General features: G+C 39.7%; 1 protein-coding gene across 4 annotated transcripts in view; it reads right to left on the minus strand.

Annotated features, from left to right (window-relative positions):
- cadm2a (cell adhesion molecule 2a) overlaps positions 1-17,929 on the minus strand; it is a 249,272-nt gene that overhangs the window by 54,056 nt on the left and 177,287 nt on the right. For 2 of the 4 annotated variants that reach the window (XM_054754689.1, XM_054754692.1), the window contains exons 3-4: positions 15,166-15,192; positions 5,538-5,687 (exon numbers count right to left, since the gene is read on the minus strand). In XM_054754689.1, coding sequence (XP_054610664.1) covers positions 5,538-5,687; positions 15,166-15,192 — 177 coding nt within the window. The remainder of the gene's footprint in view (positions 1-5,537; positions 5,688-15,165; positions 15,193-17,929) is intronic. The other 2 variants (XM_054754693.1, XM_054754691.1) reach the window with 1 other exon arrangement.

The following is a 17,929-nucleotide window of genomic DNA, read 5'->3' on the forward strand; positions in this document are numbered from 1 at the left end:
TTGATTTTATTGTGATGTGTATTTGGAGCGGCTGGACTGGAACAGGAGGGGCTAGAGAAGAAGACAAAAGGAGACAGAGGAGGGAGTGTGGAGGCAAGAAAGGGGGATAAAGCAGAGACAACAGGACTACATCAGCACTACATCAGCAAATGTCTGACAACCATAGAGTCCACAATCGTAATAACAAAATAAGATTAACAACTACAGTGATAATACTGTATTACGACAGTAATACTTATTAGTACTACTACTACTAATAAAAATAGTAAGCATAACAATAATACAAATAACAATAACTGTTTGTAAGGTTATTGCCCAAATCATCATCATTATAATACAGGGTCAGGCAAAATGATCTGACACATTTGTAGGTTAAATAAAAGGCAAATAAAGTAAAGAAACAAAAAAGTGTTTTTATTTTCGAAAAGTAAATATAATGCCATTTTTTTTCATATGATGCCATTTTGCTTTGTTTCTTTATAATGCCGTTGTTTTTCGTTTCTTTTTCAGTTGCTGCCATGAATTGGACTGGTGAGCATCGCGCATTCATTGTGGAAACGTTTATCAAAACAAACTGCAACACAACGAGCGTTCCGTTTGCACTTCAACCTTGGTAGACATGATCCCGTACCAGCTCCAAACACTATCTTGTTATGGGTTACCAACTTCGGAGCTGCTGGATCTGCATTGAGTGTGTGGACAATAATGGATCCCATTTGACTGATTTCATTTTTAAAACATAATGAAACAGAATGGCATTATATGTACTTTTCGCAAATAAAAACATGTTCTTGTTTCTTTACTTTATTTGCCTTTTATTTAACTTGCAAATGTGTCAGACCATTTTGCCTGACCCTGTAAAAATAGCACAACAAATATGTGGGGATGTACACGTGTACTGTGAGTGGGTATGTGTGTGTACGTGTACAGTCATGGAAAAAATTATTAGATCACCCTTGTTTCTTCAGTTTTTTGTTCATTTTAATCCCTGATACAACTGAAGGTACCTTTGTTTGGACAAATATAACAATGACAACAACAATAGCTCATAAGAGTTCATTTCTTTTGGCAGTACAATGCTATAGCTATTCATGTGGGAACTTAAGTGATTTTGGTTATTATCAAGAAAACCATAGAAGTTGCTAGATATCGACTCTTAGATGAAATTTGTTACCATTATTATATTTGTCCAAACAAATGAACCTTTAGTTGTATCAGGCATTAAAATGGATCAGTGAACTGAAGAAACAAGGGTGGTCTAATCATTTTTTCCATGACTGTATGTCTGCATGTATGTATGTATTCATGTCTATACGTATGTATGTGCGCGCATTTATCACTGGGAATATATGGCAGGTGAGGGACTACTTCCCACCATCCAGCATGTCCCAGCCCACACAGCCAGCTCGGGGCCCCCACCACCAGAGACCCACCAGCCCCACGACGGTGGGAAGACCCAGGACAAGCCCCCAAGACCCAGCCCGCACAGCCCCCAACCCGGGCAGACCAGCAAGGGGCAGCAGAGGGGCAACCCCGGCTGGAAACAGGGCACCAGTTGGCTGGAGGACAACCAGCCCCCGAGACCAGTGAGAGGCCGCACCCCACAAGGGCAGATGGGCACCGGACACCACAAACCAGCGGGCCAGAGTCGCAACTGCCAACAGAAAGGAGACCCGCCCATGACCGGGAGTGCCAGCTCCTCACTCACCCCAACCCCAGGGCGCAGGGCCCGGCCCGCCCCGCCTCGCGCCACCCTGTACCCAGCTTCCAACAGAGGACCACCCAACCCCAGTACACCCCCCCCTCCCCAAATAAATACGTAAATAAATAAATAAACAAATAAGTAAAAAATAAATACATAAATAAATACACACACACATGCACACCAGCACCGTGGTCGTTCGCTCGACGCCTTGAAGCCACGTCATGGCACCCTGACATGCACCACCAGACCAGCACGAGTGAAACCATGAGCAGGACGCCCAAAGCCATCCACACATACAGTGGGACCGCGGTTTTCCTTAGAAACAGAATCAAAAACTAGAGCATTCATTCATGTGTCCTATGTCCTTTTCCCCAATAATTTTTATTGGACATGTAATAACTAATGTACAGAATGTTGTCATAATGGACAACAACTGACTGCAACTATAAGCAAATATATATAAAGCCACGCTGGGAGTTGTATACATTTGAGCAAAAGTGTGCCTGCCCCTAATCTTCATCTTCCTCCCAGCAGGCAGAAAGCAACATTAATCTGAAAGCCACTGTGCTCACAGGCGTTTGCAGCTCAGACATCTTCTCGCACTGCCAGTGGCACTTTGGAAACACTCGGCATGTCTGCGTGCCCATCAGCATGTGCATGTGAAATGCCACGATCAGCAAGACAACATCCCCCCACCGTAGGAACACACACAAGGCTAAACCCCTCTAAAAACTACCATGCAATTGCCGGTTCTCAGTGGTAGCTGTGCTGATAATAGGAAAGTCTTCGGGCACTTTTTCATTTCCAATCTCGCACAGCTCTGCATTGGAAATGCCACGGAATACACCCCTGAGCTCAACCCCCCCGGGTGATATGGAATAACCCACAGAGCACATCAACTGTTGAATTTGATGTTCAGTGCATTTTTGTACGGTTACTCTGACTGAGCCGTTTGGAAATTTGCTTGTGCATGAAGCCCCCCAAAAAAAAAAAAAAAGTAAGGCGAAACGCGCACACAAGCAAAACACACAAATGGACAAGTGAGAGCCAGTGGGCAGCCAGTGTGAGGGAGCGGATAATGGAAGAAGAGCGTGTAAATCCCATATGTGCTTAATCCAGACACTTACAAGAGACCGTGATTCATACTCTATTACACTCCACTAATGGTGCAGAGAGGCGCTATGGCGCACAATCAGTCAGCGGGCCTGAACCCGCAAAATAACAACCATGAATCCTCTTTATGGGGACTTAACTGAGAATAGAGTAAAAGGTCAGGAATAAACTTTTTCTACTGATTAGCCATTAAAACACTGACGGCTTTGTGCCACGCCCACATGTTGATGTGCATTTCAGTCACAGCCGCTGAGTCTAATACACAACCAAACAAAAGGTAGAGTTGGAGTTCAACCACGGTTTTGAAGAATGGCACATGCCGAAAGAGTTCAAAACATCATCATGTGCGGTGTCAACAAATCTCACAAGACTTCAGCTCAGTGAGTGTTTAAAGCAGCAATATACAAAGTGCAGCCTGGGGGCCATTAGTGGCCTGTGGCTCATTTTTTATTGGCCTCCGGCACATTGTGGAAATAAAAAATAAACCAAAAAACCCCAGTAAAAATTACAACTATAGAGCAAAAAGACACAATGTAAAGAAATGTTGATACTAATAACAAATATAGAGGGGTGTGAAAAAGTGTTTGCGCCTGATTTCTTATTTTTTTGCATGTTTGTCACACTTAAATGTTTCAGATCATCAAACTAGTTTACTTTAATTATCTACTCATAGATGGGTGGAGTAGCTAACAATTCAACTGTACTCATTTAAGAGTATTGTTACTTTACAACTATTTTACTCAAGAAAAAGAGATGTGATGATACACAGATCGGTATCGGTTGATATCGGAATCGGAAATTGAGATTTGTAGAGCTGTCCCCAAAGTGCCTGCTCACGTGGGGTTCAGTTGATTTTCTTTCATGGAAAGTAGCAGTGTGGTACTGTTTGTTTTTTCCTTCTTGTTTGAATGAATTTGCGCTTTATACATAAATCTGACATGACTTGACCTTTTAATATTATTGTTCTCTACCATCCAAAGTAGCAAAATGAAGCTCATGGTGTGCAAATGAGTGCAAGAGTCACAAAGCACGACTGAGCTTGCAGCTTTTGACAAACACACTGACAGGAAACACTGAAGTGTCACATGGTGCTGCTACAATAGAACTCCAGACCCGTGCGTTCGAGGTGAGGCACACCTTCCCTAGAGGGGGCGCCAGAGGAGCTAGGGAAGGAACTGCCACTTGAAAAAAGTAAAAGGAGAATAGAAAAAAAGCCTGCTCGAGACGATTTCAAATGTATCATGGCTCACTGTTTTGACATTTTTATAAACAATAATGAGTTACAGTATGACACCTTAAACATGAAATAATAGAGGATTCTGAGGCTATTACAGCCACACATATTCCGCAAACGGGAGTGGGGACAGCGGGACAATGTAACAGTAGAGGACAGCTGCCAAGGTAGCAAATTGCCTCACTGTAAGGCTTCACTCAAGGGCCACAACATTTGGTACACCTGTGCAATGTGATAAGAACCAATACAAGAGCTACAGAAAGAAATCTGTCTTTACGAAGATTCTATTGCTCAGTTTTGATTGATTTATTCAATTTTATAATTCTATAGCTGTATGAGACCGACACGTTCTTGATACTTTAATATTAGCGGTGTCACGATACAATCAACTCGCGAGACAATACACGATACTGGGTTCACAACAATGAGACGAAACAATATTTTTTTTACATTACATTACTTTTGAGAAAACTACAATGACAAAATATAGGACTTACAGGCTTTTTTATTTAACTGAGCCACAAAACAATGCAGGTACATTTTGAAATGTTTTATAACTTTGCATACATGATCTAAGCATGATGCTTTTAACTGTTGAATGTTTTCCACAAATTGAAACAAAAAAAAGAAAACATATGAAAGTTAAAATAATGACAGCAGTTGGAGCTGCAACTAATACTCATTTATGTTGATGTGTAGTTATGTAAAGGCACATAAAATAGATTGCAGTAGATTAGTTTTATGTTTAGGCAGAAAGAACCACAGTTCCCGTCATGCTTAGAGTGCCGTATCAGGGAGTAGTAGATTAGGCCGAAGTAGGCAGAAATAAATGCTAGTATCCCATGTTTTAATAGATGTCTTATGCAGCGATCCTGTTTTGATCTGACAAACCTTATGTAAGTTTGATCAAATTTAGAATTACTACAGCTTCTACTTGGACATTAACACAGCCACATCTGTTGAACTCCGATGAAAAAAAAGCACTCGCCAAGTGATAAGTGACGCTGCGAACACCAACATAGTTTGGATTGCAAGGTTTACAGTGTAGGCTTAGCACTTAATGTCCGGTTCCAATCCTGCCTCATGCAATGCCACTTCCATATTACGTGTATTATCATTCACAGTAGTGACGTCATAGCTCACAGGCTCACAGAATTCTGGATGGCCTGTTCCCGCAAGACAGCTTTTCTCTAAATTAGAAAGTTTTCATCTTGCGAGATCTCGTGACACCCCTAATTAATACATTTTAAGCAACGTCTATCAAAACACAAGATTATCAGTTTCGTACAATACTGTAACATTTGAAATATGAACAACTTGCGTGTTATGTGTTTCACATTTTCATGGCAAATAAACACATAAAATAAAATAATATCTGAAATACACCAATTTGTTTTTGTACGTTTCTTAACCCATTTTAGGTCAGTGTACTATGTGCGTGTGCGCATATGGCAAACACAAACAAACACCCATGCATCCACTCACCTTTCTTGTCGCCAAAGAAGAGGGTCTGCTGTGCCGGGTTAGACCACTGGAGGGAGGTGTTGTCGTTGTACTCCACCCGGCAAGTCATGTTGGCCATCCCGCCCTCTGTCACGGTGACATTCTGAACCAGAGGGTACTGACCGCTGACACCTAGAAAACACATGTGTGACCTACAATGAGTGACATGACACTTCATTGTGTATTAATCAGTGATGTTGTGATGAAGAGCAGTGCATGGTTGTTTTCTTGTTGGTCGACATAAAAAACGCATTTTAGCTCCATGTACTGAAATGGACCGTAACGTTCGAGCAGCACAGCAGGTGCATTTAGCCTGCAGTAGCGACCTTGAGACCTTGCTACACTGGGAGAAAACAAATTAAAAGCTGCTCCCCTGTGTGGGCAATACTTGCATCCTACGACAAAAAAAAAGAAAACAGCAAGAAATGAGACAATTAGGTAATTCGTGTGTAAGCTCTAAAGCTGAGTTAAGCTTTCAGGACCATGGAGAGGTCCACAGCTCTTCAGCATCCTGGGCAGCTCCCTATGTTGCACATGTGTCGTGTGTGTGCGAATGAGGGCGAGTGGGAGTGGGAACAAGTAAATAAAAATAACCATAAATCTATCCCTGTTCCCATCCCCAGAGGATGGGCTTTAAAGACTGTGTGAATAAAGGCTTAGGTTAGGAAGATTATTCATCCCTGACTTAACTCTCATTTTTACCCCCGAGGAGAAGATCATAAAGGGAACACATATATGGTTAGATTATTTTGAAACAGAATTCCATGCTACGATATTAGATCAAATTCCTTGCATAAATGGAGCACTGTCGGAGACTTTTGCCAGTATTTAGTATTATTACTATTTGAAGACAACTCAGGTAAGCTAAACAGAGGTTGTGTATGAAAGGGTGAGATGGGATGTGGAAGGAGGTGAAGGAGGAAAGGAGGTACGTCAAAGAGCACGGGTCATTTCCAGCGTTGATTAAGGCCTCCCAAGGTTAATCATGCACGGAAGAGATAGAGTGGGAAAGAGGAGGAGGAGGCAAATGGATCGGTGCGTTGGGAGGAAAGAAATATGTTTTATTCATGGAAGTTTTGCATGAAGCATGCTCTGGCTCCCCGCTGCTGTCCTCACTCTCTTTATTGCTTCTTCTCTCTGAACATCATCTACTTTCTCCTCATTTTCCCAACTTACTCGAATGGGACGCATATACTTAAGTCCGGCCCATTGGCATATATTTTATTTCAGTCTTTCAGGCCACATAGGGAAACGCACCGTATTGACCTGAATATACAGTAGGAGGACCCAACTTTCATGTTTTCAATATTAGTGAAATAATAACTGGTAGATTTACTGTAAATAAAAAATCATCATCAATCATATTTCTTCGCTGCTCGACATTACCTTAAGAGTAGCATCCTAACATCTCCTCTGTTGTTTGCTAATTTGCTAACAACATATGCCAAGCTTACTGGCGTGTGTGAGTGAAAGGTTGAAAGACCGTGACTCGCTTAAGGAGAAATCATGTGATGCCAGACGTTGTTTGCATTTATAAATGCCTACACCCACTATATAAAACAACCCATGTTTTTAAGATTTTTCATTACACAGACTATTTGTTTTCGAGTAAAAGCTCTATTCATATGCAAATGACTCAAAGAAAGCATTCCAAAAATATGGATCCTCATAGCATAGCACGCTTACGCTACATGCTGGAAAGTTGTGCAAAGTTCAGAGTCTGAACTGGCGACAAGCAGTACATATTGCCGAGGCCTTACTGTAGTGTACTTTGCTATATCTCAGTTCGGCGGGCGTGAAAGGACTGACTGCTACGTGGCTTTTTTTTTTTTTTTTTACGACATCACTTACTGTACGAAACAAGGAGCAGCCTCAACAAGGGGCGTTAAGAGAAAAAAACATAAGAAAAGAAGAAGAAAAACATGCGCCAGAGGAGTGGGTGACTTATTTTTTACACTTATATGACTGTTAAAATGTAACTTAAAACATTGCATGTACATGTAATAAAAGCTGTATGATACCACCGTCTGATCATGGAACAATTATTTTTGTTTCTTTTATTTTGGATTTTAGTCCCATCAAGGAGAAGGCAGTCCTCCTGAAGCAAGAAAAAGAGAACTAGTTACGTGCATGCAGCAGAGTAATACATTGGCCGATGAATACAGTGGTGGACTGGCGGAATAACATGTAGTCGTGTTGCTATACTGAGAGGAAGAACAACGTCACTTTTGTTCTTTTTATTTGCTTATTTAAGTTTAATCTCAACTATGTCTCTCAAGGCAGTGAGGCAGACTCGTCTGGTGGCAGTGTGTAAAAGTGAAAGTGAAAAGGGATTGTAGTTAGACATCGTAAGACAGTCCGTGGTTGGTCACGTGCCCTGTCCAAGGTGCTGAAACATGACAACCATCGTAAAGGACAAAGATGGTGTAACTGAACATGTGAAAGGATCTGCTTCTATGAAATGGATTTCATTATCGAGACTTCCTTCTCTCAATAAGCCTGCCTCTCACTCCTTGCATCGCCCCCCAGTGTGTAAGACAGTCACAGGGATAAAAATACACCAAACCTCAACCTGCGTCACAGTCTAGAAACAGAACTCGTACTTTACCCGAGGACCACATGTATTACTGTGCATTTGCTTTAATGTGTGTAAATTCCTGTCTCCAGTTATTACATATTCTTCCAGGAACTCCTACGGTAACATCAGTGATGCTGATATTTGCTGTAAAAAATACAATAGAGTGTTACTACACTATTTATTCACCCGCTGTGTGGCAGAGACTTCCTCAACAATTATCTGTGGAAGCCATTAATGTACAAGGTTGACCAGGATATAAGGCGATATTTTACCAGACAAAAAAGTACAAAGTAGTCTTATATGCAGGGTTTAGACATTTAGACATGCAGACCAACAGGTGGCGTCAAATGACTCCTTCCGAAGCCAGTCAGAGCTTTTCTTACTGTCACTCACATACGCCAGTGACCTTGGCAACACAGAGGAACACTGAGGAAAAAGTGTTCAATCCTATTTGAACCACATTTTCTATGTAAGTTGTTGCCATGTGACAAATGTTTACACCTTGATGGAGGTCTGTTTGCTATAGTTTGGGATGCTCGGAACAGGACAAGGGCTTTTAGTGGCAGCTGCACTAATGTCAGCAATGTGAACCACTACACTACTAACGGCCCATTTGCATCTCTACTAAAAATAAGCATATTCTGCAAGTGACAAGTTATTTTTGCACAAATCACACCCAGGAATCCCACAGCATGATCAGTCCACTGGGACTGAAAGGGCCAAAGGGGCCACAATGATGGTTCTATTAGAAGAATGCAGTCCTGTGTGTGCCTAATTGACCAGTGGAGTTGCTTCCTTAGTTTTCCCTCCTGGCCACCCAGACCTGATTTAAATGTATCTCCTGAGGAAAAAGGAGGCAGCTGCTCTCCTCTGATTTCCATGTCTAAATTTAGATCTTCTCTTCAACTCGGGTGCTTTCCCCTACTTTCTTTTCCAGTGCACACACTCAATTCCCTCGCTTTCTCTCAGTATCCCTCGCTCTCCATGTGTCACATTTCCTCTTGGAGTTGATCCCTGAAGGGTGTATTTCCACTTTCTTTGTCTCTCATTATCATATCCTCCCTTTCTGCTGGCGCTCTTTTCCCGATTATCTTGATCCTTGCGCTCCATTGTGTTCTGAGAGAGAGAGACTGGGGGGGGTCAGATTAATTGCCCTGAAATCTGAATGACACGCCAAGGCTGACACAGGTCAACCGCTTCCTCTGTGTGCAATAAAGAAGTGAGAGTTGCATCACGTTCTTTAAACTACATCTTCCAAGATGGAGCACTTGAAGGTTGTCTTTTTCCTCCCTTAGAAACTAGCTTTAACCTCCTTACAGCTGACTCTAAATGTATGTTGAATGTTAAAACGGAACCACTCATCACCACCGTAAATAAGAGATGTCTGAGCAATCAGAGCTTCTCCACAATCATTTGGACTCCTGCCCCGCAACCACTCATTACATTCCAACCACCGCACATGGCGTCAATGCTGCATCTGGAATGTTTTTCCGAAACAACGACGCCTCCTGAAAACATAGCACAACTAATTGTCATGAGACAGAATTACAGATTCTTCCCATCTGACCTTTGAAGCAACAGCCGCTGAGTCAACTAACATTCCTTATTTAGACATTCAGGAGGCAGTGAAGGAGAGAGTAGTGGAGCCAGACAGATGGACAGCCTGGAGCTGCTGACCTTTATGTCTGGACTCTAGCTGTACAACTACACTCAACAAAAATATGCAACACATTTTCTATGTACACAAAAGGCCCACTTCTCTACCTCACAGGTGTGGTATAGCCAGATGGTGATGAGACAGCATGATCATTGCAAAGGTGTGCTTTACGCTGGCCACAATAAAAGGCCAAGGAATATGTTTTACTGTATGAGGGGGTCCAGAAAACAAGTCAATATCTGGTGAGACCACCATTTAGGATTGTGGCCTGTGGAATGTTGGTCCACTCCTCTTCAATGGCTGTGCCAAGTTGCTGAATACTGTCAGGAACTGGAACACGCTATCGTATACGGCGATCCAGAGCATGCCAAACATGCTGAAAGGGTGACATATCCAGTGAGTATGCTGGCAATGGATGTTTTCAACTTCCAGAAATTGTGTACAGATCCTTACAACACGGGGCCGTGTATTATCGTGTTGCAACATGAGGGTCGTGGATAAATGACATAACAATGGGCCTCAGGATGTCCTCACGGTATCCCTGTGCATTCAAAATGGCATCAATAAAATGCACCTGTGTTTGTTGTCCACAACATATGCCCGCCCACACCATAACCCCACCGCAACTATGGGCGACTCACATCCAATACGTTAACATCAGCAAACTGCTGATTATTAGGCCCTGAGATAGGTCAATGACTGGCAGCATTTTTAAGCAAATCTTTTAAAGCAGTGCCAGATTTTAAAAAATCAACTTGAGGTCCTAAAGACAAAAAAGCTCCTGTAAATATTTGATATAGTCTATTTTTTTCCACTTTTTCTGGTCAATCTATTATTACATTTTTATTATACACACTTTTTTGTTGTTTTTTTACACATACGCACACACACAAACACACATACACCATTATCCAACATCAATAGCAATTATTACTTATCACTTCAGATGCAGAAACCAGTAAAAGGTGTAAAATTTTGTTGCATGCTTTGACTGGGAAAAAGTAGCACCATCTGGTGGACAAATGCAAAATTGACAGCCAGTCGGACAAATTTAAATTGTAACATAAAGGACTGCATTTGCTTATGGTATGTTACTGTACACGTGGGAATGTTTTAAAAAATATATATTTGTTGTCAAAATATATATTTGTTGTCATTAGGAACAAATGTGTTGTTATTTTGGTAGCTCTTTGGAAGACTTAAAAAAACATAAAATAAAGAAATATTTAAAAAAGAATCCTCAAATTCAAACTATATTCATTCAACACAACCAGCTTGAATATATTAAAAAAAACCTTAATGGTATAAAACGTCCCTAAGATATCTTGAGGGTAATCCTAACCATCTATCACCTTTAACAGTATAATAAACAAAAGCACTTGAACCCATCCAAAAAGTGTTATGAAGTGATGGCATGAGTAATCATGAGGGTGTGTTGCTCACTTTTATAAACCATCAGAACTAAAATAAAATGGGGCAACTCCCATTTTACATATCTGCATATGGTAAAGGTAACCTTTTGGCTACAAAGCTTTATAATCCTGTTTAACAATAGAGTAGCCAGAATCAGTGTGGATACATTTTTATGTATTCCCATGTTTTCACCTGTGTATTTTCTGCGTATTGAGGAGGAACCACATTTTGGAAAACGTGTCTTAAGCAATTTCTCAGTGTGTTACAGTATGCACTTTTACCAATGACCTGTATGTCATTTTGACTGAGCACGGCAGAATAAAGGGAGACCTTTCACAACCGTGGCCGCTGATGAAGAAGGAGCTTGCTGCATCATTTAATAAGGTCATTGTTTTGTGTTGTCACTTTGAGAAATATCCAGTGAAGTTAAAGTGGCAAAAAAAGACAACCTGAAGAAATTTTCTTCTCAGCTAACATCAAATGGCATCTCTATGATGCCATTTGATGTGAAGTGTTGGGATCAGATAGCGAGCGCACTCCCAGGCCCTCTACTGGACATCGATATCATTTGCCCTTGATTCAGCCCCATCAATTTAATGGTCAAAAATATATAAACCTGAGTGTAAAATGCTCAAGGTGATAGTAAGTGTGTTCTTGTCCAGACGAGAATACAAGTCCTATCGTGAGCCAAGGGCACACAACTGATGCTTTTATGAGGGAAATTAAATTGGCCTCCATGAATAGGTTATACACTGTTTTCTGACACGGACGGCTCCAAGCTGAGAGAGCGTGAAAGCAAAGAAACAACCAAAGAACAAAGTAAAAAAAAAAAAAAGAAATAAAAACAGATTTGAAATGTTTCAACCGAGCAAAAAGGAATCCCGTGTCTCACTCGCGTTCAAATGGATGACGGCGGGGAAGCTGAGTGTAATTTATGCATGAATTTATGCATACGTTCGTCTTTATTTATGCTCGCCTCATTATGAGAAAACACGACTTACTTCTAGTTTGTAGACTGGTGCAAAGTGCATGGTGTAAACATACTGCCAACTACAGACTTGGCCACACTTGCTTATGTTATGAATGAGAACGTGGGTCTTCTGTTTTATTTTAGAATTTGATTGTATTTTATTTAATAATACATTTCATTTTTCAATTATTTCATTTTTAATGCATTGTATTATTTATTTTACTTCCAATATAGTTATTATTATATTATATATAATTATTTTATTCTAACATATTGTATAATTGCTATAATTATTATTACACTGTTATTGTATTGTATGTTTTATTGCTGATATATTTCATAATTCTATTATTTTATGTGTAATATATGCATTATTAAATTATTGTTGTTTTTATTTGTATTATTTCGGGGGTTGGGAAAAATAGTTGTTTGACTAAATGTGCCCTGTGATTGGCTGGCAACCAGTCCAGGGTGTACCCTGTCAGCTGGAATAGGCTTCAGCATACCCCCACGACGCTAATGAGGATAAGCGGCACACAAAATGGATGGATGGATGGATGGATAAATCGTTGTTTTTTTGTAATTAAATATGCACTCAACAAAAAACAACCAATGTATCACTTTGTGTTAAATTTTGAATAAACTGACCTTTTCTATGAGTTTTTCCTTTTCATTTACAGTACAGTACAGTATATAAGTATGTTGCATTGCAGTTGTATTGGATAATGGCTGCATTGCAATACTCATTATTTATATGCTTATTAAGGATGGGCACTTGCCAAATCTCCAAAAGGAGTGCAGGATTGAAGTGGTCTCGGAAGGAAGAAGAAAGGGAGCAATCTGCAAATAGATAAGCTAACTCGTCTGTTCCTGAACCGCTGCACGCAAAAGGATGAACATTTGTCCAAACATGCGTCCCGACTGTGTTCCCTGTGCTAGTATGTTTCTGACAAATCACCACATGGTGGCGCTGCTGCTAAATCGCAAAGTCAGACCCCATTAAGTCGGACTGATTGGAAATTTCTCACTAAGCCCAATGGCCTCCAAAAAAAAACCTTTAACGACCAAATTTGGTACACACCTTTTAGTGAACTGACAAGCACATCATGTAAAATTTCAGCAAGATTGGTGGAAAAACATGGCCGCCATCAAGCAAAACATCTTTGCAGGGGCACGGGTGCGACTTAGCAACTAATTGCACATAAGTCATTGACCCGTTCTCTAATGATTATAAAACTTGGATAATATCTGTATTACATGTATGGTACAATGTACATTTGAATCTTGGTTGCCGTCAATTTGTTTCAGAAGGTCCAACTCTAACCCAAACGGACGTTAAACGTTAATGCATTTTTCCCATGAGAAATAATGTAAATCCAATTAATCTGTTCCAGAAAGCCAAACACGTTTTTATAGTTTTACAATTATAATTTTACATTCAGACAACAGTTTGAAAGGCATATAAATACATATAAATGATGAATGAAAGGAATAAATGAACATTTAAGGTTACTTTTACCTTCACTGAAGACGTGATTCTTGATATGATTGAAACCAGGAAGGTGGTGGTGGTTGATCTCGCTGCCACATCGTGTCTTTGGGAACAGTCACGTCTTCAATGAAAGTAAAAGTAACCTTAAATATTCATTTAGCCCTTTCATTCCTTATTAATATGCATTTAGAAAATTGTTTTATGCATGGAAAATTATCAATGTAAAACCATTCAAACATGTTTTGTGTTAACATTTTTGAGAGTCAACTGCTGATGACATCATGGAAGGGCAACGTAACGGTTCTAGTAGCCTGTTTGTTTAGCTAGCTAACGGGACGCTAACATAACATTTTGTGATTAAAAATACGTTGTTGGACTCACGCAGTGTATTAATAGCACGACAAGACTCGCGCCACATTGTATGCTAACCGGGGAATGCACGCAAACCGAGGCAAAATTGTGGTGTAAATTTTCAACGTTAACCACAAAACACACTAACCGGGGTGGACGCTAACAGAGGTTCCGCTGCATTCCAAAAAAATTTGACCACAACCCACAAAGGGCGCCACAAATGTCATTTACAGTCATGTGAAAAATATTTACTGTTTAGATTATCACCAGTTAGCCCATCTATTCTTTTCCACTCTGTTTAATGAAGGAACTGCAGCTAGTTTATTTTTCTCTAGGCACTACAGTTCAGTTCACATCAGTGCGGTTTGGATTATGGTTTTCCATCACGGAGTGCATAGGTACTGTGGGATGGAGATAACAGCATCATCTACAGTACTGTAAGTAGGCAATTTGCCAATTAATCAACAAAGAAAATCGGCGCAACCGAAATGAGTCTAAAAAACACAAACCAAACCGAACTGTAGCACTTTGTAGCTTGTGTTCACACTTGTAGTTCGACACTCTTGCACGGTGCACACATTTGATCTGGTGGGACCTCTTGGGACCTGATCTAATAAAGGTTTCCGTGTCTAAAAGCATGTGCAAACTTGATAGCGTGTGCAAAACTGATCTACTAACAGTTCTGCAATGAGGATTGAGTGTGTCATATAACATTTTGCGTGTGAATATGCAGGTGATCAGAATGCACAAAATACGGGGAGGAGGATAGGCAGATGTATTCATTTTGCACCTGCAATGTGATTTATCAAACCTTAGACCTGTTTGTGGTCAATATTTTTGCTTTTTTTTTTTAGCATGTTTAAAAGGCAGGTGCAAACTGGCACAGCGTTACGCACTGCCGCGGTCATTGTGGTGTGAAGGAGGCATGCGATGACACACGACGGAGAGAAAGAATCTTCTGCGCGCTTGTCAACATATTTGGACTGTCGGAAGTAAACAGTTAGTTTCTTACATTTGAAAAAAATATATATTTTTCTCAAGCTGCTGCGCCTCCCCTGAAATCTTTGAAAGAAATGACAAGTGTGAACACAGCCTCATAGCAGATCTAATTCTTATCTACTTGGGAAACTACACACGGCCACCACTCACCTCGAATTTTGCCTTTGGAAGCCATCACTTGGTGTCCCCAAGAAGACAAAAAGGGGGGTTGAACAGACAAAAAAAAGAGGAAGGAAGAGACAAAAAAAAAAACAGAGAGGGAGGAAAAAAGGGACAAAGACAGAACACATGATTAGACAACTGTTAGAAGAACAGCATGTCTCTATATGTGCTTTACCGAAAGAGTCCTTCTTAAAAGGACACACTGTTGCTATCATGTTATTGATGAGTGCATCATCCATGCGATCATCCATGCAAACGCTGCTGAAAGTTCACACTCGCTTGTGACTGACAGCAGTGTACTGAGTCATGACAGGCCCAGACAGGACTGTCCTCCGAGAGGCGATGACACTAGACGGTCCAACAAGCAGAAATGCATATTGCGGGGTACAAAAAAAAAAAAAACATACAAGAGAGAACACACAAGCAAACTCAAGAGACAGCGGAGAGTGAAACAAACAACATAGATTGTCTATGAAAAGTGTGTGTGTGTGTCCTGAGGGAATGACTTATGTTTCACTGCTTTGCCAAATTGATGGATCAATTGGAATGCCTCCAGTGAGCCTGAAAACCTCGAAGAGACAAAAACAGAGGACAGGACGGGAAAAACAAAAAGAACAGCACTGCAGGTGCATATATGAAAAAATAAAATGAAACTCTTCTTTAAACATTTTAGATCACAACTGTGCATAAATGTAAGCGTTGCTGTCAAACAAAAAATGCAGATAATAACTATCTATTATATATATGTACTTATATGTTATACAGTATGTACTTACATGTACTTATGTGTACTTATGTGTACCTTAACACATCAACAGCAGTGCTCAGGTCCAACACCCTTTATTATGTATCTCCAACTCGCAAACACATCTCTGCGGTCTTCCTCGGAACAATGTTTCCTCATACTCCACTGCACAGCGAGGTGCATTCACAGACACTCCGAATTCCGAACATCAGTTTCACTATTCTTACTGTGCTGCGTTTGAAAATTTTAAAGGGCTACCAAAATAAATTTAATTTGTCTTTGTCCTTGCACCACGTGGGATGGGAAAGGCAGAAAAATAAAATGAGTCATAACTGCCCGAAATCACACAGAAAAGCAGGTTTTGAGAAGCTGGGGAAGTTAAAACTGAGTAAAATAGAGGCAGACGCTCCGCGGCTGAATCTGAGTATTACAGTTACTAAGCAACCAGCACAACAGTTCCACAAGTCCCAGGAAGCTGATATTAGAGACACTTTTCATTTCTCTCTCTCTTTCTTTCCTCCATTTTAGCATGCCATGCGCAGATTGATTGTAAAGGCCACCTGTTATATGTTTGCAATGCTCCTCATTGGATACAATGCACTTCTACGGTGAGGAGATTGTATTAGAATGTATTTTCAAACCCACATTCTCTGCGAGGACTTTTTCTTCCATTTACATCTACACTAAATAGCATCTCTGCCATTGCCCAAGAAACCTTGGGTTACCCACCCTATACCTGATGTTCACCAGGATTTTCAGGGAAAAATGTGCCCTCCGCCATGGTGCATGATGTCCCGAATTTTACAAGACTTGGGTAAGCGACAGAGGATTAACACTGTGAATGTTTCGATTTTTCTTTGGCTTTTTCTTTGGCTATTTACCAACACTAATTCAAAAAGCCGCCCACCGGACAGCGTCTCAGGGATTACGCGACATGCAGTGTCGCAGAGTGGACTAATACCACTAAAGTTGAAGATGAAAACCAGGAGATTTTCTCAAAAAAAAAACCATGTCATAGGAAAACAGGATATTTGGTCACCCTAGTGTTGTCTTATATCTAAATTTACATCTAAATTTCATTTTACAACTGTAGTGGGAGCATAGGACTACTTCCATAACACAAAGTCCATTTTCATATCTGTTATCTGTATTTTTTTTACACAAAAAATATTGAAAAAGAAAATACTTTTGATTACAAAGTTGTATTATTTTATTGTTATTTTTGTTCGCATATATTTCTCTAGTATTTGTCTGGAAGTTATACACTTTCAGCTTGATGTAATATAAAAGATAATAATGATAGAAATAATAATAATAATAATTCCATTCTGTTGAAAAAAAATACAAAATACATGTAATTTTTAAAATTCTTTGCATACTTTTACCAAGCATTTTATAAAAATAAGGCAGTGTAGACCTTCAAAGCTTGATGTAATACAAATAATAATGATGATGATAATAATAATATTATTATTATTAGATTATTAGATTAATGTGAATACTACTACTACTACTAATAATAATAATAGTTCATAGAGTATTTGACAAAAACAATATATAATATATAATAATATTATAATAATAATAATCTTAATTTCGTAATGTTAAATATTCATTATAAGCACTTTTAATTAAACAATTGTTTAAATGTCTTTAATAGCCATTAAAAAAAGTTTCCTCTGCTTTTGTGGTAGAAGGTCAGTCTACAATTAAACAAGGAATAATTTATATTCAACCATTTCACATTACAAGATAACGATAACATTACAGGACCAGTTAAAACGCTTTACATAACAAAACATTTTTAAGAGCTACATGATTCCATTTGTTTTATGAATAAAACAAAATATAAATACTTGAATTATTTGTTCTTAAGGTAAAGTAAATATGTTTCCGATGTGCCATAATGGTTGCATATAATAAAGAGGAACAATAGTACACCAAAAACAGTACAACAATACATCACATATTGCTCCAGCTAATCTTGTTCAGAACGTTAAGAACACA

The sequence above is a fragment of the Dunckerocampus dactyliophorus genome, chromosome 16 (genome assembly GCF_027744805.1).
Source record: "Dunckerocampus dactyliophorus isolate RoL2022-P2 chromosome 16, RoL_Ddac_1.1, whole genome shotgun sequence".
NCBI classification, from domain to species: Eukaryota; Metazoa; Chordata; class Actinopteri; order Syngnathiformes; family Syngnathidae; genus Dunckerocampus; species Dunckerocampus dactyliophorus.